Raw genomic sequence first — 27,461 nt, forward strand, 5'->3', positions numbered from 1 at the left:
AGCCATCGATCTGGGCACATGTACGGCAATTTGCGGAGGCACGGGCGGGCATGAGGTCCAACAGGGGCAGAGCATCATTTTCATCACCATCTCCCAGGGTCGGTGTAATGTTCTTGGGTTGGCATATCCCCATTCAAGATCCCAAGAATGGCCGTTTATGATCGGCTCCGCCGTTATTAAAAAAGGCTCGAATCTTACAGTACTCGGAGGTGGCGCGACGTGCTTCTCGATGGGGACATACTGGGAAACGAGCTCGTACGAAATCGAAGTCTCGAATCTTGTGGGGACAAAGCACCAACCCCAATGCCGTCTCTTGTGTCAGTACTTGGAGTCACCAAAGATTGTGGCCAAAACTCGAGACGACGATACTACCATTGAGCCGCAAGGAAAGGCGAGCATAACCAAGGTACCTCGGATAACATTAGGCTCTAGAGAGCAGTTTGAGGAGTGTCTTCGCGGTGGGAAGCCTGTAGTTTTTGGAGATCTCAACATCGGTCCATGCCGTGAATCCTGGACGCCGCAGTATATGGTTGACCAGGTAGGAAGGGAAAAGGAGGTAAGCGTGCTGTCAATTCTTCAAGGCGTATCCCAGCTGACCCCAGACTCAAGGTTGTTGTACATGAATGCAAAGGAGACAACGAGAAGATGGACTTTGGCTCCAAGAATTTTCAATACATCACCGATACCTTTGCTAACATTGTAGGGAGAATCCAGAAAGGAGGACGCCTCTACCTCAGGTCACTATCCCATTCAAAGCCATCAGAGTCTCCAGCCAACATGGACGAAGATTTCCCTGGTATATCGCAGGACTTTCAGCTACCGGAAGAACTGGAATTTGTTAGGAGGAACCTTTTCAGTTCCGTACTGAGGCTCTCGGGCCGAGTCAACATGTGGTTACACTATGATGTGAGTGTCGACATGGGCCAGATACAGCTGAAATGGCTAATTGGAATCTGATAGGTCATGGCGAACGTGTATGTTCAGATCCGCGGTTCAAAACGCATGGTTCTCTTCCCGCCGAGCGACGTGAGCCACTTGTCGTTTGCTCCAGGAGCATCCAGCTCCAGCCTCGATGTATTCGCATCGCTCGACTCCCCGAGCCTATTAGGCACTCGGCCTCACGAGGTCATCCTCGAACCAGGAGACGTGCTTTTCCTACCACCAATGTGGTTGCACACGGCTACGCCGACGACCGATATGAGCGTTGCGGTCAACGTCTTCTTCCGGGATCTCGACGGCGCCTACTCTTCGGGGCGCGATGTGTATGGGAATAGAGACTTGGCAGCGTACGAGAAGGGGCGACAAGATGCGTTTAAGATTGAAAAGAACTTCGAGAAGCTACCAAGGGAGATTCGAAGCTTTTACCTGTCTAGGATCGCGGATGAGTTGAAGGCTGCTGCTGAACGGAGCTGACTGGGATGCAATGCTGCCATGGCATATCTGGTTGTGGCGAAGGAAGGTTCGGTGGGCTCTATGGAATAGTTGATTGGCCTCAAATCGAACCAATTTTATCACGATAATAGGTGCGCGAACCCTGAAGATATGCGATGTCCGTCTCATTGTCGTCTCACCCGATTGACACATGTCACGATTGGCAATGTTGGTTGGATGAGCAGTGACGTCAACCTCAGCCGTTTGGCAACGCAGCGGCCAAACTTCCAACGCTGCGAATGCAACCCCACGTCAAGGGACTTGTGAGGCCGAGCTGACTGTTTTTAACGCTTCGAGGCTCCTCCGTGCTTGTATTAGCAACTCACCGAGAGCTTCATCATTGTCTCACTGCTGCCTGCCTTCCCCCCAGCCCCCCCAGATCTAAGACGCGGTCCAAGACGCGACAGACCAGCCATGCCTCCACGTCCAGGTCCCGGCGTCCTCCAGCGCCTGCTTCTACCAGGTGCCCTCGTCGTTGGAGGCAGCGCCCTCGCCTATAGCTACCGCCCACGCAGCTTACCTGGCTCCGAGTCCCCCGCCGTGCCGCCCCCGACCTATGGCCCCGATGGCTCCTTCAAGATGCCCCGTTTCCCTCGAGAAAAGACGCGCCTCGAGCAGCTGGCGGATCTGCGCCGTCACGGTGAAGTAGCCGCCCAGGGCAGTCATGATGAGCCTTATGACATGCTCGTTATCGGAGGTGGCGCGACGGGTGCGGGTGTTGCCCTCGATGCTGCCACCCGAGGTCTCAAGGTAGCCCTCGTGGAGCGCGACGATTTCAGCAGCGGCACCAGCAGCAAGAGCACCAAGCTCGTCCACGGGGGCGTCCGCTATCTCGAGAAGGCGGTCTGGGAGTTCGACTACAGTCAGTACCAGCTCGTCCGGGAGGCTCTTAAGGAGCGCAAGTACTTCTTGCAAACGGCGCCCCATCTCAGCAGCTGGCTCCCCATCATGGTGCCGCTCGACCGCTGGTGGAAGGCGCCTTATTACTGGGCCGGTACTAAATTCTATGACTTCCTCGCCGGGAGCGAGGGAATCGAGAGTTCTTACTTCCTCACACGCAGCAAGGCCTTGGAGGCATTCCCCATGCTCAAGCAGAACGGTCTGGTAGGCGCCCTTGTTTACTATGATGGCGCCCACAACGACTCTAGAATGAACGTATCGATAGCCATGACCGCTGCCTTATTTGGCGCCACGATAATCAACCACGCCGAAGTCACTGGACTGATAAAGGATGCCAACGGCCGCGTCTGCGGCGCCAAGGTTAGGGATGTCATTTCTGGCCGTGATGGTCGCCAGTCGGAGGACATTCCCGTCCGTGCCAAGTGTGTTGTCAACTGCACCGGTCCCTTCACCGATTCTATTCGCAAGATGGACGACCAAAATGTAAGGGAAATCGTTGCTCCCTCGTCCGGCGTCCACGTTGTGCTCCCGGGCTATTACAGCCCCGGCAAGATGGGCCTCATTGATCCATCCACATCCGATGGCCGTGTCATCTTCTTCCTTCCCTGGCAAGGCAACACCATAGCCGGGACGACCGACTCGCCATGTCCCATCTCCAAGAATCCCCTCCCAGACGAGGGCTCCATCACGTGGATCCTGGATGAGATTCGTCAATACCTCTCCCCGGAGATGAAGGTGCGCCGGGGCGATGTCCTCGCAGCTTGGTCAGGCATTCGACCCCTCGTTAAAGACCCCAATGCGCGCAATACCGAGTCACTTGTCCGAAACCATCTAGTAGATATATCCCCGTCTGGCTTGCTCACCTGTGCCGGTGGAAAGTGGACCACCTATCGTCAGATGGCCGAGGACTGTGTCGACGCCGCCATAGCAGAGTTCGGTCTGCAGACCAAGGCTGTCCCTGACGCACCCCGTGTCAGCGGCACTGAGGCCGTCGACGACGGAGCCATTCTAGATGGTTCTTGCCAGACTCATAAAGTCCGCCTTGTCGGTGCCCACGGCTTTAGCCGGACGCTCTTCATCCCTCTCGTCCAGCACTTTGGCGTTGAGACCGACGTTGCCCGTCACCTCACCGAGTCCTACGGCGACCGCGCCTGGACCGTCGCAGCCTTGTGCACCCTGACAGACCGGCGCTTCCCTGCCCGTGGCAAGCGCATCTCTGGTCTCTACCCCTTTGTCGACGGCGAGATCCGCTATGCCGTCCGCCACGAGTACGCCCAGACAGCCGTCGACGTCCTCGCGCGCCGTACCCGTCTATCATTCCTCAATGCCCAAGCTGCCCTCGAGGCCCTCCCTAAGGTCATTGATATTATGACGGAAGAACTCGGTTGGGACCGCCGCCGCCAGGACCTCGAGTGGAAAGATAGTGAGTTCCCTCCCCGGAGTGCGACCCCTAGTCTTGTCACTTCATTATAGCTAACTCTACCTAGCACTCTCTTTTCTCCAGTCCATGGGTCTCCCACGACCTATGCTCTCGGCAACCCGCAAGCAGGTCGAGCAGCGCAAGCTTGACTTCTCCAACTCCCTTGAGTGGAACATGTACTCCCGTCATGACAAGCCCACCGATGATAAGGTCGTCTAGACATCATCACCCAACACTACCTGATGCCTAAAATCAGCGTCGCGACCGTGTCGTTCAACGAGGAAGGGGGCTTGGTAAGTTATGAAGCATCCTATTAATAAGCCGTAAGCTTGTCAGATTGGAAAATTCGGCCGCACAGATGGTCAGGGTCAGGATGGCTTGACTTGGCTTACTATTTCGAGTTGGTGATTTTATGAAGATGCCTACGCACAAGTATCTAGGATGTATAGTTTGTTTAAAACTTCAGTTTCGATTTAATGAAGATGCCTACGCACAAGTATCCAGGATGTATAGTTTGTTTAAAACTTCAGTTTCGAGAATCTTGATTGTGATATTGTTGTCTCATTACCATTAGATAGAGCCGCCAACCTCTCGCGAGGTTCTAGGCTAACCCATACCGTCGCTGGTCTTTAGTTACAACATCCCCTTCGTCATCATATCATCGCTCGAACGAAAACAAGATCTAGCCGTCCCATGCCTGGGTATCTTTGGTCTCCTCGCCCTTTAATTCAAGACGCCTCATCCAACCCCCCCCCCAAAATGTAGAAAAAGAAAAGACAATTGTAGCCGTACAATCCGAAAATCCGTGAACCAGACCGAGAACCACTGCTGCATGATACAGCAGCTCCCAAGTGTCGTCAACTCGTGAGGTAGACATGGTACAAACAGTATGCTAATATCCGCTCAAAACAAACTCCTTTCCCAACCATATCCCTTTATAATTTTGTTTGCCGGTGTATGCTATCCAAGTGTTGTGATGATGAGTGAAGTTTTCCTGTATAAAGATAGAGAGAGAGGCGGAGCCAGCCAAAACTCCTTTTCCGGTGTGAGTTCGGGGAGCCAGCTGACGTCCAGTAAGGAACCAAATTAAAAAGCTGATTTATTCGAAACATGAGCCCCAAGTTGTTAGGGCGAAAACCGGGCTCGACGAGAAGTTGAAGTTCTCGACGGCGCTTTGCCGACACTGAGGACCCGCTGTAAAAGACCGTGCTTATTCGCACGACCGCGCCGCGACAAAAGAGAAGAATGCCGATTCGAATAGTTGTTTTCGACAGCAGCGTCGGTGTCCGACACTGGCGAAGCCGATCGGCGTCCCCATTCGGCATCCCAACCGTACATGTCCTCGAAGGGTGCCGCATGGGAATATGCGCTAGGGCTAGAAACATCGACCATGGAGGAGAGAGAATCGGAGCCAGGCGAGTTAGCAGAGCCGGATGGGCCGTCGAGGTAGTGAGAGACATCTTCGTATTCAGATATAGGTGACAGAGCCAAACTGGGGGACTGAGGACTATTATCATCCGCATCAACCGTCATGTTGTCGGGGTTGGCCAAGTTGTCATCCGCGTATATACCCGGTGCCTGGAAGGTCAAGGGTAAGGAGGGGCTCCCGGATAAGGAGCCTGGGATGGCGCTGTTAGGGCCCGAAGATATGATGCCGGGTGGGCTAGCGCTGGCGGTCCGTTCATATGCAGCAGCCAAGGTCTCATATTGGGAGCTCCCATCAATTGGGTTTGATTGAAGTCCATGAGAGGTGGAATTTTGTGTCCCGACCGTGCTGTCCACAAAACCTTCAACACGTTGAGCACCCTGGCCGGAGTCCTGCTGTTCGCCCATGATGGGATTGGCGGAGCACGATAGCCGTCGACCAGGGTGCGGCTCTTCCCACTCAGTGAACGAAACTGAGAGGTGTCGGTCAACGGGATGTGAGGTAGTAGGTACAGGCACGGCCTGTAACCCTCATAATGGGTTGCTATAGCGGTTCAAGCTGTTGGCAGACGCTGACGAGGTGGGCGTCGGGCGTTTGGCCACGCTCTTGCGCTTCAAACCTAGTTTCGCGCCGACTTTCTTCCATCCTTTGTTGTGAGCGGCCATAGCCCGCTGGAGTCCACCGGACGATGAAGTTCCCCAGTCTGGAGGCGTGGGAGGTGTCGTCGGGGGAGTCATGGGCTCCATGGGCGGGGGAGAGTTCCCATCACTGTCATCCGTCAACCCCTCCGAATCGAAAGCGTGGGTCGAAGAATATGGCGACGAGCCAACTCCGGTGCCGACATCGAGGTACGGGGGGTATTGAGGTGATCGCGCTTGGCCCTGCTCGGGGGAGTCTAGGTTCATGGGGCTGACTGACTCTAGGAAAGGGACGAGAAGAGAGTCGTTCATAAGTTCGTGAACTATACGGCCAGCCTCCTCAAGCTCCTTGGGGTGAGGAGGCTCAGGCTTGCCGGGGAGACGCAGCAAACGGTCTCGCACGCGAGAGGGGATATTGATTTCTCGTGGAGAACATGGAGCAATGTAAACCTGCATGAGCTTTTCCCACAGGCGACAGAGCTGTTCACTGGAATTGGTGCTTGAAATGTGGTCGGCTTGAATCTGATCATGAACGGCGGCATATCTCTGTAGGTCAAGGGTGAACTCGAGTGTCTCCATGCAGTGGTTCTGTGAAAGGTACGCTGTGAACGCGCTAAGTGTCCACGGGGGAGGTGCGACATCGAGAAGGATCTCGGTCAGGTTTGGTGGGTTTGAGCCCATGGCGGATCGAGGTGAGGATGCTGACGAGGCAAAAACGCCACTGGTACGTCTCGAATCAGTTACATCAAATAGAGTGAAGTCCTCAAAAGCGGACGATGGTCTCGACGACAATTCGTAGGGATTCGGCGAGAGGTATAGCGATGGCGGTGACTTTCTTGATCCCGAGTTGATCATATCTTTTGGCTAATGGTTGCCGCCTAGGGTAATCCCCGCTAATCGATCCCTCGAAAAGGCACTCGAGAATCTCCGCTCAAGAATCGAGACGAGGGATCGAATGGGGGAGACCCTTGGGTATGTAAATCCGACAGGCAAGTGTCCTTGTGCCCGGTGTTGTTTGGCAGCACCTGTGGCAAAGGGTAGCCTAGTTGAAGCGGGACAGGCCTTTAGGCGGAGGAGTCAAGGGCAGCTAGGCAATGACGACGACCTTCTCTTTTCAGACTCCAGCGTTGGAATCGCCAGAATCAGGCAGACAGATTGGTTGCGAAGGACTGCCAGTGAGGCAAGAGTGAGCGAGATCAGAACGCCGCGCGTCGCCGTGACCAAACCCAGCAGGTATCGATCAGGGCCGGGTCCGCCGAGAGTTAAACGGACAACCAAGCCGGAAAGAGAGGCGTCGTGTCCAAAATAGCGTCGACGGGTCAGGAATACCGTTGCGGTGGTTCAATCGGCGGGCGGTGACAGGCAGGGCGTCGATGACAGACTTTGTGGCTTGGTGGGCCGCCGAGTCTATTTTGTACTGGTGGGAGGAGTGCGATTCGTGAGAGGATCTTTGTCGTGGGTTGTCGGTTCGTCTTCTGACTCGGGAGGTCCAGCGAAGGGACGCCTGCTAGAGCAAGGGCGATAGGCGTAGGCGAAAGCAAGCAGGCAACGGCCAGCCCAGAAGTAATTGCAATGTAGGTTGCGAAATGCGGATGGGTGGCGGATGGTGCCAGATGGGGTAGAGAGAGGCTGACGTCGTTCTTGGGAGAGGCCGGTGATTGTGTTTAGGAATTATTAGGTGGTAGAAGGTGAGGAATGGAATGAACGGAACCGTGGCAGGGGACTGAAGCTACGAGTAGAGGGAAGAGGAGACAAGACCCTCTATAATACCTTGACACTTCCGGGAGAGGCTTCGCTGAGGAGTAACCAACTTGCCAAAGGCAACGGAGCAAACAAGCAGCCCCAGAAGCCGAGACAAGGGGCCCATTGGCAAACGGGGCACGTCCTCTCGGCGGCGAGCGCGGGCGCTGGTACTTGGGTGCTTGGGCGTGATGTGAGTGGCAGTGGGGGTGGTGTGGGTGGCACTTGGCGCTCATGCCTGTCGCACTTTACTGAAGTCTCCAAGACTCCACCTGCAGCCACGACCAGGGTCTCCCCCATTCTTCCCACTCTTTTCTCACCCGGCCTTCCACTCCTTGCGCCTTGCTGGGAAAGTGGCCACCACCAACACCACAAGCTGCGGCGGTGGCTCAGCGCACTGACAGTCGGTATCGCCGCTTTAGGCTTCCTTGCAGTTTCTAGAATCCAGCTGCTGGCGTCTTCGGGCGTGTCATTAATGTACGGTGCGCTGATCAGATGTCGTCACCCACGCCTTTGAGCCCCTCTCGTATTATTACAGCCCAAATGATTATCCATCTGGAATTTGGGAATAATAGGGATTCCAGAGCTCAGAAGGATGATGCGGTTTTTCGCCCCTCCCATAAGTGATTCATCCCTTTCGGTAGAAATACAGGCCTTTGCATACGTGGACGCCATTATGTAAAGATGATCGAGACAATTTGAATTTCCCGTGGGCCTACGACGCACATGATCGGCGATAATAGTAGCACTCGTGGAGGCAAAGAGCGGCGGTCAGGGCGGGCCCCAGGGGCCATCCAGTGGCAGTGGTTCAGTGGCAGTGGTTCAGTGGACGCGACGTGCCCAGGGGTCATGCGCTAGAAGGACGCTAGAAGAAGGTTTTCCTGGCCAATCACAGCGCGGGTCTGCGGGAGCGGAACTTGCCAATTTGGCGACTTGGGCTCTCGGTTTACTGGTGAACCTGGAAGGCAAGGCCCGATCTCATTCTCGCTTGCGACACCGGCTGCCGGCGGCGCTCACTGCTCGGCCCCTGGGGAGACCCAGGCTCCTCAATATTTTTTTTTCACGAATATCTCCGGCTTATTGATTAGTACCTCCGGCGTGGCCCGAGTGCGTTGCTCTCTGCACAGACTCGGCTTCGCAAGGCTTTAGCACAGCGAAGCTTGGCCCACGGAAAAACTGCGAATGGTGTTGGTTGGACCGGTCACCTGGCCGTCTGGCCTGGTCAAAAGCGGCGTCGCAGCGTCGCAGCGTCGTGGAAGACGTGGAAGACGTGGAAGAATCATCGAAGCACATGAGCAGCCCGCGATTGGTGGCAATTGGTCTTCAGGGCCCCGCTATCTTGTTGCTCCTGCCAGCCAACGGCAGAGAGTGCCCAGTGATGTGATGTCCGAGTAGTAATCAAGCCCCTAGCACAGTGCGTGCTACCTACCTATATGGTATGCTGTGCTCAGCTTCACGCCTCGCAGGGACAGCAGTAGTGACCGTGCACGGCATCCTCCTCATCTCCTCATCACATCCATATTGGCGTCCCATCTATTTTACTGGGCTGTTAAGAGTATTATTTGTCTTCCTGGGCCAGAATGTGACCACCCTGCTGGAGGGAGGCGTTCTGGCAAGAGGTCGCCATTCGCCAGTCTAGAAAGAATTTGCCGATGAGACCCTGCTCATGCCCCATTAGTGACCTGATGGAAAGTGACCTGACGGGAGAGAAGGATGGAAATGCAGGTGGGAGTGTCCAATGACATCCTCCGTTGCGTTCCCCTTGTCTTCACAATAGGTAGGCACAATAGGAGCCAGCGAGGCGGACCAGTCGCGAGGCGAAACTGCATCCCTCCACGACTGGAAGAAAGACTCCTAGCCCAATGCTAAAATGCTCTTTGGTGGGAGATGGCATGCCCTGAACGGGCCGTGCTGCAGCTCATCGACATGGATCGGCGGCGCTCAACAAGCGTCAAGCGCCAGTCTCCCGCTGTTGGTTCGTTAACACTTAACATCAGCATTCGCGGCCGCGATCGAAACGTGTCAAATATGTGGACGCCTCAGGTCGCACCATTGGTATCATGGACGGGACTTGGTAGGAAACCCTGCATTGTGGAGGCAGAGACCTACATATTAGCACCACTCGTAGATACTCCGGAGGTACGGATACGCTATCCGTATTCGTAGGTTTGCCAACTTGACCCCAGTCGTTCCGTGCGTGGATGTGTGGTTGAGTGTCGCTGACGGCTCAGAGAAATATCTACCAGACAGAGATTACGCTTTGTCGACTGTCGTGTCCACTTGACGCTGTGACGGCCTCCGAGTGGATTAGAGGATCGCAGGTAGGGCTGCCGATCATACTAGGTAGATCATCGGCCGTCCAAGTCCCCGAAGTCCGAAGTGCTTCGGAGGACGGCTTTCCAGTGGACAGCTAAACGCCTAATGCCTGAGCCGCCCGTGCGATTTATTAGTTCATCTCCGAAGTGCCCGGCATCTTCACTGCGAACTATTCGGAATCTTGGATCGTGGCTAGGTTAGCGAAGCCATCCGGTGGTGAAGACAAGACATCGTGAGGGGCTCGCCATGTTGGCCATTCGTGGGTGACACATCGCAGTGTCCAGAGCTTGGACGATGCAACGCAACAGATGGAGCTGCAATTTACATCCGGCAGAGTATTGACCAATAGGGCAGCCTCCGTCATGATGTTACATTCGACATACATGCCGGTTCCAGCTAGTTCTATCCAAGTGTCAACAGTGCCTTGGGAGAAAGTGTTATCAAATGGGGATTACTATCCGTAGTTGCTAGTAAATTAATATCTACATAATCCTCACCCACGGCTACTGCTGACGCCCCAGCTGATTAGTCACCGGCTAAGCTAGTGTCTACAGGACGGCATTGGCGGAGATATGAAGGCGATATGAAAGGGCAAACGGGTGCCACACTGATGAAGCAATGAGGGTGTGAATGTCGTCGTCGTCGGCATTTGGTCTCGGCGCGGTGGGTCACAACACATCGCATCACAACTTGTCGCAGCCGGCATGACGCGATAAACTCACTTCCCCGCCTCTGATGGCGGCCTAGCTGCTGTGTATGGCGACAATTCATTACCATCACCTGACTAATAGCAAAGTGGGCAGATCCGGGGCTCATCCAGGGCTCATCTAGGGCCCATCCGTCAAGGCATGCTTATGTATGATGACGACCGGTGGCGGTTACACTGGTTACACTGGTTACAACTCTGCCGCCGCTATATCCTCTGGGCACCCGCACCCACAGAATCAAGCCCAACAAGAAATGCGTCGCTGCTCTAAGGGCAAAGCCGGAGAGGTCGAGCTGGCTACCATGGTATGGACAACATCAGGGAGGGGTGTTGTGGTGGATCGCAGGGCGGGACCTTGATGGCTACTACAGCTATAGCATACTAACGGTCATAGTATTAGTATTAGTATTATTATTAGTACGAAGTACTCGTAGTACACGAGTGAACGGCCGAACAAAGCACAGCACCCCAGGGCCCCGATTTTTGGGTTTGCCAGCCGCCCCGATTCCCTCCCGGCTAGCCTATTCAAGATAAACTATGGCATCGTCCAGGGTCTCGGGCCTTTGGCTTCGGCAGGCATGCCGTTCGAACAGGATTACGTATAATACAGTCTTTGTATTGATCAGTGGCTACTCGTAGCACTGGATAAAGCCAGTTGAGCCACCGAGGCACCAACGCCGTCACGCGCCCTGAAAGACCTTGGGCTAGATTCTGGTCGGCAGGGCCGTTGATGCCAGAACAAAAGACGCCATGATCGATGTGCCCACCAACTGGCTTGCACCGTTTGCAGATTACCGGCGAAGCTGTCAGGGGTCCTGCGGCATTGACTCGTATACGCTACCTAGGTACGAGTATATACCCGTAACGAGGCAAAGAATGAAGGCGTCGTCGACATGGCTGCCATGGCCGAGGGCATTGGCGCCCGACCGTATCGACCCTTGCCAGCACTAAAACTTTGACGAAGAATTATCTGTACGAGCACTCGAAGAGTCAAGCAATACTCGAAGCGTCGTAGGCAGGTAGGAATGCGTCACACAACGAGTCAACTGTCAACGACGATAACAAGTCAACAGCCGGGATCGGGCACCAGCCAAGGCCACCCTGGCAGTCTGGCACCCACCCTGCCACCCACCCTGCCACCCACCCACCAGTCCACGCTTACCCGTATGCGGAAATGTTACAGAAGGACAGGGATAAGGTTCTGGAATCTTACCAACCCAGGCATGGTCTGTGCTTCTGCTCCTTTATCGGTCTTCTGGAATTTCTGGGATTTTTGGGCACACCCGGGGCCCGGCGTCCGCCCCGTGGCCCCGCCGGCGTGTCCGAGCAGCACTGACTGGGCAGCAGTCAACAGTTGATACTACCAGTAGTATGACTATGTAACTCTGAAACGAAGAGTCGACGACGACGATGACTCTACCTATGGAATGCAATTAATGCTTCTAGAAAATTCTCTGCTCCCTGCCGCGCCGTTGCGTACCAGCCATGTACGATTAATCCCTTGTTTGCAACGTGCGGACCAGCACCAGGTCGACACTCGAGCCAAGGCCGAGTCGTATCGAGCCTATCGACTGATGAGACGCCTGATGTTTGAACGAATGTTTGGCGCCTAGGCAATACGGAAGGTCCCGCATCAGCACGTACCACAAGCTTCTCAAGCTTCTCATCGAGCCACCACCGGCCATGCCCGGCAGTAGTATTACTACGAGTATCTATCCTGTACCTAATTTTACTGCGTGTAGCTATTATTTCTCCGTATGTGCTAGTAGTGGTTTGACCGCAACAAGACATCAGATCATTCATCGGCGAAATGCCTCTACGGGATCCCACCGCTATACATACGTAATAGAAGGTGTCTACGTAATACCGCCGACACCGAAACTTGGTGACTATTAAGGCTACACTGGCCTTGCGAAACCTGTTGGTGACCTATCATTAAGAACCAACCCATCACGACTGGGTCCGATCGTAGTTACAGCTCGGGGGGTTCAAGACGCCGCCGCCGAGCACGGAGCGCGGTCCGGCGCTTGGCCACGATGTATACATTAACTAGTATCCGTATTAGTAGGGGAATCCTCCGTACGACCCACGGATGCTATCCGTACGGGTACACCAGCTCCGGACCGAAGCCTCTGGGCCCAATGCCGCGATGCGGCTGAAATCCCGACAGCCCATGTTGCGCAACGCATCCGCCCGAGATGATGGCCTCACTCCTTGTCGAACCACTTTGGGGTCTTGGGACACGTACTTACGTACACACAATTAAGGTGCACAGACAGAGTTGCAGCTGCAGCTGCATTGAGGCTCTTCGCTCCCCTCCATCGACTCCACCTGGGCGCTTCGCGGCCGGGTCCGAAAACTTTTTTCCCCTTCCTCTTTTCCTTTTTCATCCGATCCCTCTCGTGGCAACTCATCGCGAGACGTCCTCGACTCCTCATCGCAAGCCGACGATTCCCGCGCTCCATCACCGACGGCCCCCTTTGAGGGTCACGGCAGTACCAAGGAGGGGGAAAATTTCTGCCTTGTCACCCGAGTCCCTAGCAATGCTCATGTTGTCGGTCGTGCCGTGGCATTCAATTGATACTCCCGGGCGTGTGCACCTGCACTGGTCACTCTCCCACTCGTGTCCCCCGCGTCCGTGACATGGAGGACACGCCACTCACTGGCCTGCTCCTATCCCAGGACTTCGCGACACCAACAAAAGTCCATGACGCTGTGCCTTCAACAGGGCCCCGGCACTAATACTCCGTATTGCATGCTGCTAAAAGACCCGTCACATGGACCATTGTTGTTGTTCTCAAAAGACGTGTCAATGCATTTCGCACGACGCCCTTCCGCCCCAAGCGCCCTCTCCCCTCGTCTCAACCTTGAGCACGACCTTCCGGGAACGATCTCGATGGGGGCAAAAAAAAAAAAAAAAAAAAAAAAAAGAGCAAGCAAAGAAAGTGTCCAGACCGGTAGGTAGACTCTGGTTAGCGATGTTACCTCAGGTCAGAGATTCGCTCCCACTCTCAACCAACCTGTCACATTCCCAGGCCACTCGACCGCATGTGGCAATTCCTAGTGGCGTCGTAGAGTTGCTTGCAACATCGAAATGCAACTGCGAACCCTTGTTGATCGACAAAGCAGCAAAGACAAGCAGAAATTAGCTAGACACGCGGGCAACAATTGTACAAGCGTGCAGGCGATGCGATACATCAGACGTAGACCTCTGGAACCAAAGGCCGTAACCCATAGCTGGACTGTGAGACTAGTCAGGGATCAAAGCCATCGGGATATCTAAGTTCAAGTAATCGTCCCCCTGGCGCGAGAACAAGTCTTTGTTTGAAAATCGTCAATTGGTTGCATCTCTCTACAAGAGTCAAACTACTGGGTTCGTGTTTGTGGTCCCTCCTCTTTCTCTCTATGGGACGACATCTGCCTCCCTTATGTGCCTCATAGGCATCTCTCACTTCATCTTGGAAAACAAGTCCCAAACGCCGCGCAATGCGTGTTATGCCAATCCTGGTATCGATACCGCCTAATCCAAGCACTTGTAAAACAGCCATCCATCTGCCATCTCTGGTTGTCTTACCGAAGGCTGTCCAAAAAAACGCCATGTTGAAATAGTTCGATGCCGTAGAAACATAATGCCGTAAACAATATTGCACAATTAGTATACTTGTAGGTCAAAATCTCCTGTGAAACCTCCGTTCAACAGAATACAGGCAATCCGGAGGCGCTGTAGGGGCATGTCTGCCGCCGAGTAGCAGTCAATTGGGCTCAGGCCCAGGGAAACGCACATAGCGTTCGTGATGGTATGGACACCGCAGTCCCATCCATTCGTCTGCCTCGGTGCCTCATGTCGGACAATCTTCCACTCGCTGTCGATGAACTTCTCTTGCAAGACTTCTTTCATCCAGGCCAAGGCCAGGCTGGTATTTGCTGCATTTCCTCGAGGGTTTAACGAGTCCATGTGGGCCACTGTTCTCTTGGTGGGGCGGATCACCACAAGTGTCCAGTGCAAGTTCTCGCAGACGGGGAGTAAAATTGTCTCGACATCAAGTAGATTGTCCTTCTTTACCCCGTTTCGACTTAGGGTACGGATAGTTCCGGTGACGCCCTGGTCCTTCAACCTTTTCCAGAAGAAGGACGACAATGCCAAACACTTGCGTGTCTGACTCTTGACATTCTTAATGCCAGCGGCAGAGTTGATGGCGCGATCGAGCCAGTTTAGGGACCCGTTCACAATCTCGTCGTTGAGCCACTCCGTCTCTGGGACAACCTTGGCAAAATCGTGACGTCGCAGGTCGACTCCTTCCCCGGTCGTGGCTAAGTTGGTAGTTGCCCCTGCTCGGAGCGTGTTTTGGGCTCGATGTGTCCAGTCCAGAGAAAGCGGCCCGATAAACTCTTGGTTGGGCAAACGAAGACCGCCAGACTTGGCTAGTCTCTCCTCTAACTCTCGTCGAGCTCGCTCTCTGGCCTCCTCTTTGGCCTTCTCCTCGGCTTTCCTCTTAGCCTCGGCGGCTTTGGCGGCCTCTTTTTGTTTTCTAAGTTTGATGGCAATCTTGGAGTCATCGCTCTGCCTCAAGCCCTCGGGAGACGGCAGTAAAAGGAGGTCCCTGATTCTTTTTTCGATTTCCTCCTCTGTCAGTTGTTCCGCGGGCGGCATTGGTTCGTACCGCCGATAATACTTGGGAAATTCATTCTTGGTGAACATCGTGTCCTGGAGCTCCTCATAATGCCTCATGTCGTTTTCATAGTCCGCAATCCGCAGCCTAGGTTCCATCTCGGCCTGAGGCTCGGGGGTGGGCTCCAAAGAATCCTGAGCGGAGGATTGACTTGACAGCTGCAGCTCAAGGGAGCTAGGAGTATAAGTGGGATCCACGCGTGGGATATTAAATCCACTGCGGGATCGAGTTTGTGGACTAAGTATGCCGTCGGCGAAACGCACAGACTTCTGGTGTCGAGTCCTTCTCAAACGCGGAGACACGGTCTGGTCTGAGTATCTCGGAGCACGCTTTCTCAAAATGGATCTGAGATCAATTGTAGTACGATGATCCAGAGGAGACCTAGTTTTAAAGCCATTGTAAACAGCAACGTGGCGATTGGGGTTTGACTGTGTTGACTGCGAGACGCGTTGTTGAGTCAAAAGTTGCGCCCCAAACTTTGCGCGGATGCTTTCAGACTTTCCCATGCCCGCCCGAGATACGCGGCCGCTTCGTGTTCTCCGGGATATGTAATCATTCCGTCGGTCTCTTGTTCGGTCTTCCATCCACATTCCCCGTCCAGCTCGGGGGTTGGCGTAAATATGAGGCGAGGTGGTGGAATGAGCTCGAGTTGCAGCTATATCACGAAGCTGATCTTCCGCCCGACGTTCAATCGTCGTCCAGCGTGGGTCCTGGTCATCTCCTGCGTCGCCTGAGAGGTACCTGTCCTGAAGGAGATCGCGGCGAGAGGATTGCACGAGTTTCTCGGGGAACATGCCCGGTATTTCCCCCTCTTGCAATGGGTTGTAAGACAGGTAGACGTCATCGGTTGCCCAAGCTGGAGGTGGGAACTTGGCCTGAAGTCTCAGACGATATGTGGGTGATACGATAAAACTCGGGGGGGGGAGGTCATTTTCCATGGCACTAATATCCAATATGACTTGCTCAAGAACCCTTGAGACAGGAACGCCATCGTATGCCAGTCCCCAGAACGCGCAGACTTCAGCGAAGACGCGTTTGAATCGGGGGTTCGCAAGGATCCTTTTCGTGAACTTCATGTTCGCTTCGAAAACTGGGCCCAGTCCGTGTTTAAATGCGTGCGGGACTCGGTTGTTGTGCTTGCTTGGGAGTTCTGTGATATTGTGAATATGGTACATGACCCCGAGAAACGCCGAAATTCTCCTGAGTCCACGAAGCCATGCTATGGCCAAGTCCGGCCACTCGCCGTAGCGAACAGCATGGAGTTCAGTTGAATCGTCGACAAGTGAAGAGGTCAGGGGTTCAAGCTTCCGGTTCAATCGTTGGATGGCATCGGTGGACGCTTCGCTGCAAAAAATGTTTCCCGTCTCGCGAACGTTCTCGAAGACGACTGAAAACTGCTCAGAGTCACTCTGAAGGTTCCGAAATTCCGGGTCGCGATAGGTAATCCATCGCATTTCGTCGAATGGCGGCGGCGAAGTCTTGGCGCGCTTATTACTGACATGGCCATCGCCAGCATAGGATCGCTGTTCCGCAACACCATAAGAGTCATTGTAAACTTAGTAGAAGGGTCAGTTGCACAATCAAAGAACAGGTGGAAAAGAAAAGGAGACTAACAGAATCGGGCGAACTTCTCTCCAACGCCAGAGAAGGCCGAAACAATAGTGGACATCATCCTGGAGACGTAGGTGAAACCAGTGATACTTCCAAGCATCGGTCTAGTAGGTAGGTTCTGAACAAAACAGGTCAGCACGATTGCGGGAGCAGGGCGGGGAAATTAGTATTCACCATGAGGTCTTTGGGGATAGCCTCGTCAACGTTCATGACATTGATCCCCTCACGAGTTTGAAAAAGGATGCGGCCCTCGGCCAAAGGGGGAAAGAAGTTGGCTCTGACCAACTCGTACTCGGTTTGAGAGGCACGGCGCTTGTGAGTCTGCTGGCCATTGATGACGACTGGATTGAGCTCCAGAAGGATGTTGGCGTCCTTCAGCTGGGTCTCGATAGGGCTAGAAGGGGTAGTGTTGATAAGGTGCCCGGTTCGGACGAAGATGCGGCGCTGATGAGAATCCCTGCCGCCGTTACCAGGCGGTGGTGGGATAGAGAGTGGAGGTTGGTCTTTAGGTGGAAATCGCCGGTGAATGACGCGGCGATTCTGAGTTCCGGCCGCGCGATTGACGCGCTGGGGCCCTAGAGCCTCTCGACTCCAGTTGGTGCGGCGAGCACGCTGGTTAGTGTTAGTGAGATGGCTAAAGGAGACGGGCATGATGACGAAAAGGGCAGTCGAAGTGAGGAAGAACAAAAATTTGTGGTGGGAAGGTGCAAGAAAATTCAATCAGCTCGGAAGTGTGATGACAAGGAGGGCAAGAAGGAGCCAGCCGGACAAGAAAAGGGCCTGAAAGTCGGGCCGTCGAGCGATGTAAAGTGAAGTGAAGTTGAGGTGAGCAGGAGCCTCTGAGCAAAAGACGAGGGTATCCGCAAGGGCATGGCAGGCGCGAATTGACGCGGCACAATAGTGTGAGAAAGAAACTTGATGAAAAGGCCCAACCCTGATGCCTATGAGGCAGGAAGGCGATGCTCAAGCCTGGAGATTTGAAGTCTTGAAGACAAAGCAGAGCACAAGGGCCAATCGCAAGCAACGAGTGTTTTGAAGTGAAGCAGGAGCTCGAGAGTTGAGAGCTGAATGCAGAGTGCAAGAATCGAAGCGCGAAGCAAAAGTACAATCGAAAAGCATTGGTTCTTACTTGGAGTATGAGTCCGAACAATAGGGAGCAAAGCCGGACAAGGAGGACTTGGCGATACGACAATAGAAGAAGGCGCGGCTGGGTGGGTCGCGTCCCGGCAGCAATCACTCTCTTCCAAGTACCTTTGTGGTTATTCGTGTGGTTAAGGGGGGCATGAATTTGAGAAGATGGACGGTTTACTGCCCATTCGCAGCGTGGCGCTGAGGCCTTCGTGGCAGGTGCTGAATGGCGAGCACTGTCGTGATGTGAAAGTCGCCAGAGCTCAGTGGAGGTTTGGTGAGGTTTTGCGCCGGTAGAACCCCGGATCTAAGCCGTTACAGGGGGCTGGGTGCAGTCTGTTATTGATTGGCTGAAGCATAACTACAGACCCACTCATGGGGCGATTTGCCATTGGCTAAACCTTGGCAGCTGCAATGTCCCCCAACAGCCATTCACTCGCAGGGTGTATGGGGTAGGCTAGGAAGGTGCTCAAGTACCAGTAAATGGTTAATAGGTGTTCAACCGGGTTCAATAATGGCAGAATGGAGAATCTTTAACTCCTCATCCAAGATGATGCTGCTAGTATATCTCCAGTAAGTCCTACCAGTAATATCCTGTAACTAGATTCTGTCTTCACGTTGGCTCTGCATGTTACGACTCTTGCTTAGCTATTGGACAACACTATCCGTAGGTGAAATCGCTATACTTCATAAATAATCAAGAGGTATCATCACTAAGGTACTATCTACAGACGCGACTCAACAACACCCGAATATTGTGAGTGGTTAGCGCTGGCAGTTGAAACGCTGTCAAACTGCTTGGTGCAGAATGCAGAGAAATACTCGTTCAGAGCATTCACAGTTCCACTGCCTTCGACGAGATCCACCACAATCCCGACATATCCGTCGGGACGCACCACCACCACGCCTCCCTTTTCCTCATCGAATCCCATTTTGGCATGTGCCGATGCTGTCGCGTGCGGGACCTGCTCGTCGTGCTGATCATCCGCGTACACATGCTCCCGATACCGCGTCAACACGCCATACGCGTCCCGCGTGATCTCAATGTTGGATCGTCTAGTGGCGAAGATGGTGCATAGTGTGAAGAATAGGCTGTGCGGGTTGTGCATCTCGTGGTGCGATACCTGGTCGATGTCCCGACGCAGGTAGGCCGAGTAAAAGGACTTCTTGCTCAGGAGACCATTGGAGAAGTCGCGCAGCGCCACTCCCGTCTTGGATGGCTTGCCAGCAAAGATGAAGATCCGGAAGGAGCCATTCAAGGGTACTTCCTGCTCGAGATGTACCACGTTGGCATCCACGACTCTGGTGACATTCGAGTTGATGAAGATATGCCCAGGTCTCAGCTTAGTTCCTCTAGGATGGATCAGTGATGAGCTGGCGGTGTGGCTGGGGGACCAGTTGAGAGCATTCGCCTCGTAGTAGACACCGTAGCCGCTGGTAAACTCGCAAGACTCCTTGAACGTCTTGACGAATGGGTTGTCGTGCTCCTCTGCTTCAGTTCCATGGTTCTCTGTCGCGGCTTGAACCTCGGCTGCTGCAGGGATTCTTTGCGAGAACAGCTTAGCATACCGGTTGTCAAAGTCCAGGAGTTTCTCTGCCATATTCTTGCGTTCCGGTTCATACGTTTCGAGAAGATCTCGGCGGGCGAAGCCGCTCTCAACGGCATGGATCTTCCAGGCCAGGTTCTGCGCATCCAGGAACGCCGTGTTCATCCCCTGTCCAGCTTTAGGCTGCAGAGGCATTAGTAAAAGAAATGCGGAGTACCAAGATTCAAGACTTACGCTATGGGTGTGACAGGCATCGCCGCCAAGGAACACGCGGTGATCGAGCGTATAGTGTTCTGCGATGCCCTGGCCGATTGGATAGACCGAGTACCACTCAACACGCTCCCATTCGATGAAGTAGGGTTGCAGAATCTTCTTGGCGGATTTCTGAACCTCAGCTTCGGTTGCCGTCTTCCTCGGATTCCAGTCGGGGTCGGTTGAAGAGGCAATCTGAATGTAAAGACGGACCATGTTGTCTTCGCGGGGAATGACCATGATGGAGCCATGCTCGCTGTGAATAGTGCACTTCATCTAAACTGGTGTTAGTCAATGTATAAAACCCCTTGGTCCATCCGAGTCACCTTAATATCGGGGAAGTCTGTGTGGACAACGCCGTCCATGACACCCCACACGTAAGAGATGGGGTCCAGATGCTGAACAGAGATGCCAAGTTTCTGTCTGACAATCGACCTGGCACCTTCACCGCCGAACAGATATTTTGCACGTATCTTTTCCGTCGAAGAGCCATCCACGTGTGCAATCTCAACCTGGACGGGATAGTCCGGATCCCGCTTCTCGTCGGAGGAGAAGTCGGTAATTGTCCAGGGTCTTTGAACCTGAACTCCGTTCTTCTCTAGATCAGAGATGAAGACCCTCTCGATGTGGCCTTGGTGCAGCAAAGTTGTGAATGGATACCGGGCGTCGATGAAGCTAGGACAGCTCGCCCACGTGCCCGTCCGCATGATACCCTGACTTGAGGGATCCCAGAATGCTACTTCGTACACGCGAGCGGGCTTATGCTTCATGATGGCAGGTTTCAGGCCCATGTTGCGAAGGAGATCTAGTGACCGGGGCTGGATTCCATCGGCACGGCCAGTTGTGGTGGGTTCGGGGCGGTTATCAATGTGCTTAATTTTGTAGCCCCAGCGAGCGAGAGAGGTGGACAGCATGAGGCCCACGGGCCCAGCTCCCACAATGACTGCCCTCTAGTTAGCTGGTGAGACGTTGGCGAGGACTGGAAGACAAACCTATGTCATAGCAGGAGCTTGTGTCGGCCTGCACACGCTCGGTAGCTGACATCACTGTGACCAAGGAAGACAACAGAGGGGAAAGAAGGCCAAGATAACACGGGTATCTAAAAATGTAGGATAAAGATCAGTGTGTCAATGTAAAGAATGAAGCAGGTGTGGAAGGTGCACGAGAAGGCATGGTAGTAGTATATGTAGTATGGACTTGGTCAGGCCTTTCAGCCTAACAAATAATCTGGGGGTCCAGAGGGGCCACAGGTACAAAATGGTGCCTCTTGGCTGCAGTCAGCACAAGATGGCCCTTCGGGATGCGATCACGGCATGCCAGGTAATAGGCAGTGAGACACCAATGCTGGAGCACTGGAGCAGTCTGGGGCTCAGCTGTGGGCGTTCGGCTGAGCAACACGGGAGAAGGCCTGGGGCAGGGTCTTCTTATGATACTAGTACAGAACCCTTACCCGCTCTGAGAGTGTGAGGTCTGGGCCTTCTGGGCCTGGGTTGGGCATGGGCATAGCTAAACAGGCCTGCAAAAGACTAACTGAGCTGTGGGAGGCGAGAGCGCGGGTGGAGAGACAGGGGTCTGTTGACCTAAGTCTGTCTGTGCCTCTGAGCCCTATCTCGTCATACGTCTTGGAGCTGTGCAGCCTGTGCTCATGTGACGTCGCAGTAGCCCAAGTCATTGGAGGCTGGGCAACGGAGTTGGGGGTTAGGCAACTTGGTGTTGGCTGGCGCAAGCAATTCGCCATTTAGATTTGATTTGAATTAGGGGTCCGGCAACAGGAATCGGTAGTCATGAGTGGGGCTCGCCCAGCGTCGGCTCCCAGAGTCGGGAAGTGGCTTGCTGCCAAGAGCAAAAGCTGCTGTTTGAATGATGTTAGGCTCAGGCTCAGAATTGCCCACGGCTGCTATCACCCCGCTAACTCATCCAGGGCGCCTCTCAACCGGCGACTGGTGGCTTCGAAGTTCTCGAACCCATCCATGATTACCTACCTACATAGCACATAAGTCTAATCGTGCCGATGCAGAAGCCGCCATGACTTCACTCAAATGTCTCTCACAGTCTCACTAATAAGTACGAAACGCACCCACGACGAGTCCACTCCCCAAACACGCCAATATGCTCTTGTTCAATGTGGCTTGCAAGCTAGAGGCTCACCAAGAAGCTAACATAGACACTCACGGGAAACCAAGACGGCAACGCGACATCATGTTACAAGGCCGAATCTGCATCTTCTTTCTCCCACCGTTGCCCTGGGAGGCTCGAGAGCGATAAGAAAGAGCAATACGCCACGGCACGATAGCACGTTATCTTCGAGTCCGCCCTAGTCGTTAGGGGGATCGATGACTCCTACAATCATGCCAGTAAAGTGCAAACTTCCCAGACCATAGGACATTTTCTCAGTTTCAACAAAGTGAGATTTTCTCATTGTCAAATGCTTTCCAGAATCAACTTGATTCCAAATCATATGACAAGCCTCCATCACTGCAGAGCCTGTTCTCGTGCAGCTGGGATCATTGCCCAACAGGTGCCGGACCTTCATCTGATGCGCGCGTGTTATTCTGTATCCTACTTTCCCCGACATGCGCCTCATGACTACAAGTACTAGTGATACCCCGGAGACGAATACCTGGGTTATGCTGAAGTGTTCTCGCAGGGCCCTGCGCCACTAGTCCAAACCGCTCTCATATGGCCTACTCGAAACCCGGTAGCTTCCTGTTACAGAGGATAAAACTACGGACGTATGTGTAGTCGGGAGCCTAGAGGCCCCTTTTAGGTCACGAAATTATAGCTTTACGCTAGTTTTTAATAATTATTATTGTTGAACAGGAGGTAGGACGACCCTGCATATTTGTTTGCCTTCATCAGTAACCTAAGGCAATGTGTTGTTCAAGGTGACGGCTGCGACGGACCGCGCATCTGCCAACAGCTGCCACGCAGTTCTATGACGAATCCCCAGGTCTCATGGGCATCTACTACAGCGTTTCGGCCCTGAAAACATACGAGATACAGGTACAGTACTCTAGGCAGCTACCAGAGAGAAGTATCTGGACTAAAAATCTCCGTTGCCAACAGCAACGGTCATCTGATTTTGTACCCTCGCCCCTCTCTCATTGCTGCCGACCTTCGCCTCCCAACAAGCTTGTCTCTTGCGAAAGTGATAGGCCTTACTTAATCTTGACGTTTGGTCACTGAAATTCCATCCCCTCTTCAGATTCCATTAGACGTCAGCAGAGTTCCTTCACTTTGTTCAAGGGAGATTACGGCGTCAGAACCCCTCTCCCATCACGCACAGCGTCTCGTAGGATGCCTTCCAGAAGTCCGAAGAAGGGAAAAGTCCGATATTCCGACCCATTGAATGCTTCCTTAACTCCCCTTCACGGAAATATCTCGCCGACTTCCGCTGGGTTCCGAACACAGTCGCTGTCACCTCGCAAGCGCGATTCCAAACAGCCCTTGCATATCCGGATGAACTTGACAGAAACACAGATGGACAAGATCACTGACGCGTAAGCATTTATTTTACGATGTTTTCTTTTTAGAACCCTTGGAACTAATCAGAGATAGATTCACAAAGAGAGTCGACGGAGGCTCTACCGAACCCCGAAACTCGACTGACGAGTCCGCTTCCAAAACCACCGCTCACTCGCACAATCACTTCCCCAGCAAGCGTTGGAACAAATACAGTCTTGAGAGTAGTGCCGTAGACAACCGCCATTCTGAGTTGGAACCATTCCCGGATACCATGCGGCGCTCTCAAGGCCAGGCATCTTCTCACAGCCTAGCTGAGCGTCGGAAGAGGGAACCCCCAGCACCTATCCAGGTTGAAGAAAGCGGCCGCCTGGCCAGAACAATGCCTCAGCGTGTGAGAATGCAGTCGGTTCCCGACATCGTCTCACCTCTGAGCCCTAGAGAGATGTACGAAGCCAGTGGCGCTGGCGCACCGAGAAGCGATCACTCGGCCTACACTTCTTCTGCCTACCACTCGTCCCAGCGACATGACCCTTTAAAGCTTTATCACGAGCAATACGAAAATGTAACTCGACATACCAAATCACCAGTATTTGATACACCCTGGGAACTAAATACAGACCAAAATGCTAGCGGTTCTCCTCGAATTTGGGGTGGCCGTCAAAGCCCGACCAGACCGTCTGGCCGTTCTAGGAACACCGCCGAGGGTTTGAAATATCGGGCAGAGGCAGCTTCTCCCACTCCACTTTTGCGATCCAAGAATGAGAGCATCGAAGTCGACACGCCTCTTTTCTCGCCCTTTCCCTTCTATTTTCGTGGACAAGACTTTCCATCGGAAAAAAGGGGGGAGAAGACTATGATAGGTGAGAAGGGATGGCTGGAGAGGACTGAAACATCACCGGACAAGGCAAAGAAGGGAAACACAAAGAAGATGGGTATACTAGATGGCATCAAGAAGATCGCAAAGGACATGGTAAGCGGTTGGTTGTGCGAGAAGCCAGACTCGAACTAACACAAAACCCTCTTATCTAGTCCGAGCTGCATCACCCCGGTCGTCGATCCCAGCAGGGATTTAAGGAACCGGTGACACGGGTGACTATATCACTCGACGCCCGAGAGCAAAGTCTTCTGTACGGAGAACTCGAGTTCCATCTCACTAGCGCACTGAACTCGTACATCACAATCCAGCTGGAAAAGGGACGACTTGTGACAGACAAACTCAAGAAGATTGGAGATGCCTGGCTTCAGCTTGGCCGCCCACGCGTTGTCAGCTTCCGCTACGACCTCGAGACACAGCTCGAGCTCGTGAACCTACATATTGACGAGTTTGTCTTCTTTGGCCGTCGCCAGTGCAACCCCACCGAGATTAGTGGCCTACTCCACGCCATGAAAGTCAACGCGCGGGCGATGCGGATTCGAACTTTCTGCCAGCCTGACTCGGTCATCGCTAAGCAGCTCGTCGACTCCCAGTCGCTGTTCAATATGCTCGGCGTGGCCCGAGCTGAGGATCTCGCCCTTGCCGAGATTGCGCAATTCTTCAAGGTCTGCATCGAGCGCGAGCAAAATGTCCAACAGAAGGAGCCATGCAAAGCACGCGGGTCGAGGGCTGAGCAAAGGCAGCGCCCGGAGGGAGAACGAGACCTCGGGGGGCATGATTCTAGAGCCACACAGCCGGCGGCGCATGAGTCCAGCAGTGCTGAAGACGAATGGCGTTTTCGCCGGGACTGAAATGGCGTGGCAGGAATTCGAGAATATGCCACAGTGGAACTGAGGAATATTGCAGAGGAATTCCATTTTGTAGAGTACCAGTACGTAGGTGCACGAAATACATTGTAAGTATACACGGTCCAAGGAAGCCAGCCTTTAAAACTAAATATTACCCAATCAACAGGCAAATCAAGGTGCATAGTAAATACATTTGCTGCCATAAAATTAACATCATCTTGTCGTTCCATCTTATCATAAGTCGTAGCTCGACCATCATGGATCCAGAGCGTGACCTCTTCCATGTATCGAATTCCCAATGACCTCCTCTTTCTCCAAAAGCCCACCCGAACAAATAAAATCCGATAATCATAAATCCGTCCGTCCTGTCTAACGCCGAGATTGATACCAGTCGTCGTCTTCACTATCCCGACGGTGTGATCGACGTCTATCATTGTCAGAGCGTCTGTCGTACACCATGTCGTAGTCATCATCGTCGGAATCCCGTCCACGCCAGCCTCGACCGCTCCTGTGATCAAGGTCGCTAGGACGGCCGGTGTCGTAGTGCGGCAAATCCGACTCACGTCCATAGCGGCCCTCCCAGGCTTGCTGTTGGGCACGGTCCCTCTCGCGCGAGTCCTCGAAGCGGTTCGTCAGGACGTTCGCACCGAGGCCACCGATGGCAGCGCCAACAAGGGTGGAGGCGAGCCGCATGCGTTCGTCCTTGTCGGCATCGCTGCGGCGACGGTGGCCCCCGTGGTGATCCTTTGCACGACGATTCTCGGAGACGCGTTCGGAGACCTGGCGCGCAGCATAGCCGCCAGCTATGGCACCGATAAGGCTGGCGCCTATCCCGGCTGTAGAGTTGGTAAAGTTATCTTGCATAGCAGAGCGGGCGCGGCTGAGAGGGCTCTCGGAGCGGTCACGGCTCTTATCGCGGCGGGAACGCGAGTAATCGTCATCATCGCCGTAGTAGCGGGGTGAGGGGGAGCGGCCTCGGGGGACCATCGCCCTGCTGTCCGGGGGAGGCACAGAGCGAGGGCGGCCAGAAGATGGATGGCCAGGAGGAGGCTCCAGGGTCATGGTCTCGCGGACGAATGAGTCCTTTGAGTGGCGACCAGGGTTAGAATCTGGGGAGTGGTCGCGGTCGCGGTCGCGGCGGGGACCGCGGATGTTCTCCTCGTACTCATAATACCTAGACATATTGAGAGAGATGATTCTAGTAGATGGGTTTACCAGGTGTGGGTGTGGTGGGCAACAGGGCGGTTGATGTAGATATCAGAAGAGTGGACAAAACGCCGGTCGGTCAGCCCTATGCGACAGATGAGGCGTAAGCGAGGCCGTTGGGCAGCTGTCACCAGACGTTAAGCCACATCACGAGGCTTAGCAACCGGGCACAACCGAGAAGGGTCTGGATTTCTAGGCTCTGGGACCCGGGAATTTGGTCTCCTTGGGGTAAGAATGATGTCCCCTGAATTACTGGGACCGAGACCGGACAACGACCACAGGCTGGGACTGGGTCTTCCTAACGGAGGACTCTGTGGTCAAGAAGCCCTTCACCGATGCTCACTCGGGCCGACAGGCACAGACGATCACGAGCGTGCAGGGGAAGATATGGCGGATTGGCGGGGTAAATCTTGCAGAGGCAGCTGGCTCGTGATGTCACCCGAGGTTGAGCGTCACGATTATATTGGGCAGGATGACGGCTCGTAGTTCCCTTGCCGCCTGCGGTGCATAGTGCGGGAAGCAGAAACGCACGCTTGACTCGTTGGAAGTCAGAGGACATATTGAGTACGATTGGTAACTGGGTTGGGATGAGGATTTAATATGACCACCGTTGAGACGGTTATGGAGGATGTCGGGCCGTCAACGACGATAGGGAGGCGCTATGTAATTTTAGGATAAGCTCATGTCCATGGAGCCCAGTTCCAATCCCAGGAAGGCATGAGCCGCACGCCTCGCAGCTTTTCAGGGATGATATCTTCAGATACCCGGTATTACTCCGTACCTACGTAGTTCCCTCCAGAGTCCCAAGGTTCAGGGTTCCGTTCCAGGTTTGTGGGAGGTCCATCCCAAATTTCCAATGGGCCAGCCATTCCCGACCCCATGATAACTCCAGCCTTCATCTTCACCAAATTCATCAAGCTCACCACCACTATGTTTGGTCATGCAACCACGCAGAGTGAGCGCCTGGTTTAGACATAAGTCCTCTGTCGACAACATGGACGGATGGCACCCCGCCCAAGATTCAGCCGAACCAGCGACCAGCTCGCCATGGCATCGGAGTTCTCGGTGAATCAGACTCCCGTCTGCTGCAGCTAAGAGATGCACCTCCGTCCTGCCGCTAGGATCTCGCCTCCACCGGTTCCACCAGTCTGCGGGAACCTCGAGTAACGGCCGGAGTGAGTGGCTGTCCCTCACTCCTTGCCATCCACTTTGGCCTGCACACCCTGCAGCCAAGGCACCAGAGCGCCTCCTCCTTGCTCACCGTGTTCTCCCATATAATATTG

At 53.9% G+C, this 27,461-nt stretch overlaps 7 protein-coding genes across 7 annotated transcripts; 3 read left to right on the forward strand and 4 right to left on the reverse strand.

The window, feature by feature from the left end:
• Positions 1 to 777: 777 nt before the first annotated feature.
• On the forward strand, positions 778 to 1,413 carry PPM2_2 (cupin-like domain-containing protein; the record flags this gene model as incomplete). The annotated part of the gene is made up of 2 exons (XM_083191889.1): positions 778 to 906; positions 961 to 1,413. The coding sequence occupies 2 exons, from the start codon at positions 778 to 780 to the stop codon at positions 1,411 to 1,413; spliced, it is 582 nt and encodes a 193-aa protein (XP_083053103.1).
• Positions 1,414 to 1,845: 432 nt separating this feature from the next.
• Positions 1,846 to 3,970, forward strand: GUT2_1 (FAD dependent oxidoreductase-domain-containing protein; the record flags this gene model as incomplete). Its single annotated transcript, XM_083191890.1, has 2 exons — positions 1,846 to 3,754; positions 3,819 to 3,970. The coding sequence occupies 2 exons, from the start codon at positions 1,846 to 1,848 to the stop codon at positions 3,968 to 3,970; spliced, it is 2,061 nt and encodes a 686-aa protein (XP_083053104.1).
• A 1,737-nt stretch (positions 3,971 to 5,707) lies between these two features.
• Positions 5,708 to 6,496, reverse strand: ACO1O0_002422 (regulator of G-protein signaling domain-containing protein; the record flags this gene model as incomplete). The annotated part of the gene is made up of 1 exon (XM_083191891.1): positions 5,708 to 6,496. One exon carries the CDS (start codon positions 6,494 to 6,496, stop codon positions 5,708 to 5,710), a length of 789 nt encoding a protein of 262 aa, XP_083053105.1.
• A 7,733-nt stretch (positions 6,497 to 14,229) lies between these two features.
• ACO1O0_002423 (uncharacterized protein) lies at positions 14,230 to 17,509 on the reverse strand (the record flags this gene model as incomplete). Its single annotated transcript, XM_083191892.1, has 4 exons — positions 14,230 to 15,421; positions 15,989 to 16,802; positions 16,862 to 16,976; positions 17,033 to 17,509. 4 exons carry the CDS (start codon positions 17,507 to 17,509, stop codon positions 14,230 to 14,232), a joined length of 2,598 nt encoding a protein of 865 aa, XP_083053106.1.
• Positions 17,510 to 18,711: 1,202 nt separating this feature from the next.
• On the reverse strand, positions 18,712 to 20,829 carry ACO1O0_002424 (FAD binding domain-containing protein; the record flags this gene model as incomplete). Its single annotated transcript, XM_083191893.1, has 4 exons — positions 18,712 to 19,716; positions 19,768 to 20,061; positions 20,112 to 20,728; positions 20,778 to 20,829. The coding sequence occupies 4 exons, from the start codon at positions 20,827 to 20,829 to the stop codon at positions 18,712 to 18,714; spliced, it is 1,968 nt and encodes a 655-aa protein (XP_083053107.1).
• Positions 20,830 to 23,873: 3,044 nt separating this feature from the next.
• ACO1O0_002425 (uncharacterized protein) lies at positions 23,874 to 24,975 on the forward strand (the record flags this gene model as incomplete). The annotated part of the gene is made up of 3 exons (XM_083191894.1): positions 23,874 to 23,925; positions 24,111 to 24,220; positions 24,280 to 24,975. The coding sequence occupies 3 exons, from the start codon at positions 23,874 to 23,876 to the stop codon at positions 24,973 to 24,975; spliced, it is 858 nt and encodes a 285-aa protein (XP_083053108.1).
• Positions 24,976 to 25,341: 366 nt separating this feature from the next.
• Positions 25,342 to 26,154, reverse strand: ACO1O0_002426 (uncharacterized protein; the record flags this gene model as incomplete). Its single annotated transcript, XM_083191895.1, has 1 exon — positions 25,342 to 26,154. One exon carries the CDS (start codon positions 26,152 to 26,154, stop codon positions 25,342 to 25,344), a length of 813 nt encoding a protein of 270 aa, XP_083053109.1.
• Between the last annotated feature and the right edge of the window lie 1,307 nt (positions 26,155 to 27,461).

Source organism: Amphichorda felina (assembly GCF_050947745.1).
Source record: "Amphichorda felina strain 45539 chromosome Unknown scaffold_2, whole genome shotgun sequence".
Taxonomy (NCBI): Eukaryota; Fungi; Ascomycota; class Sordariomycetes; order Hypocreales; family Bionectriaceae; genus Amphichorda; species Amphichorda felina.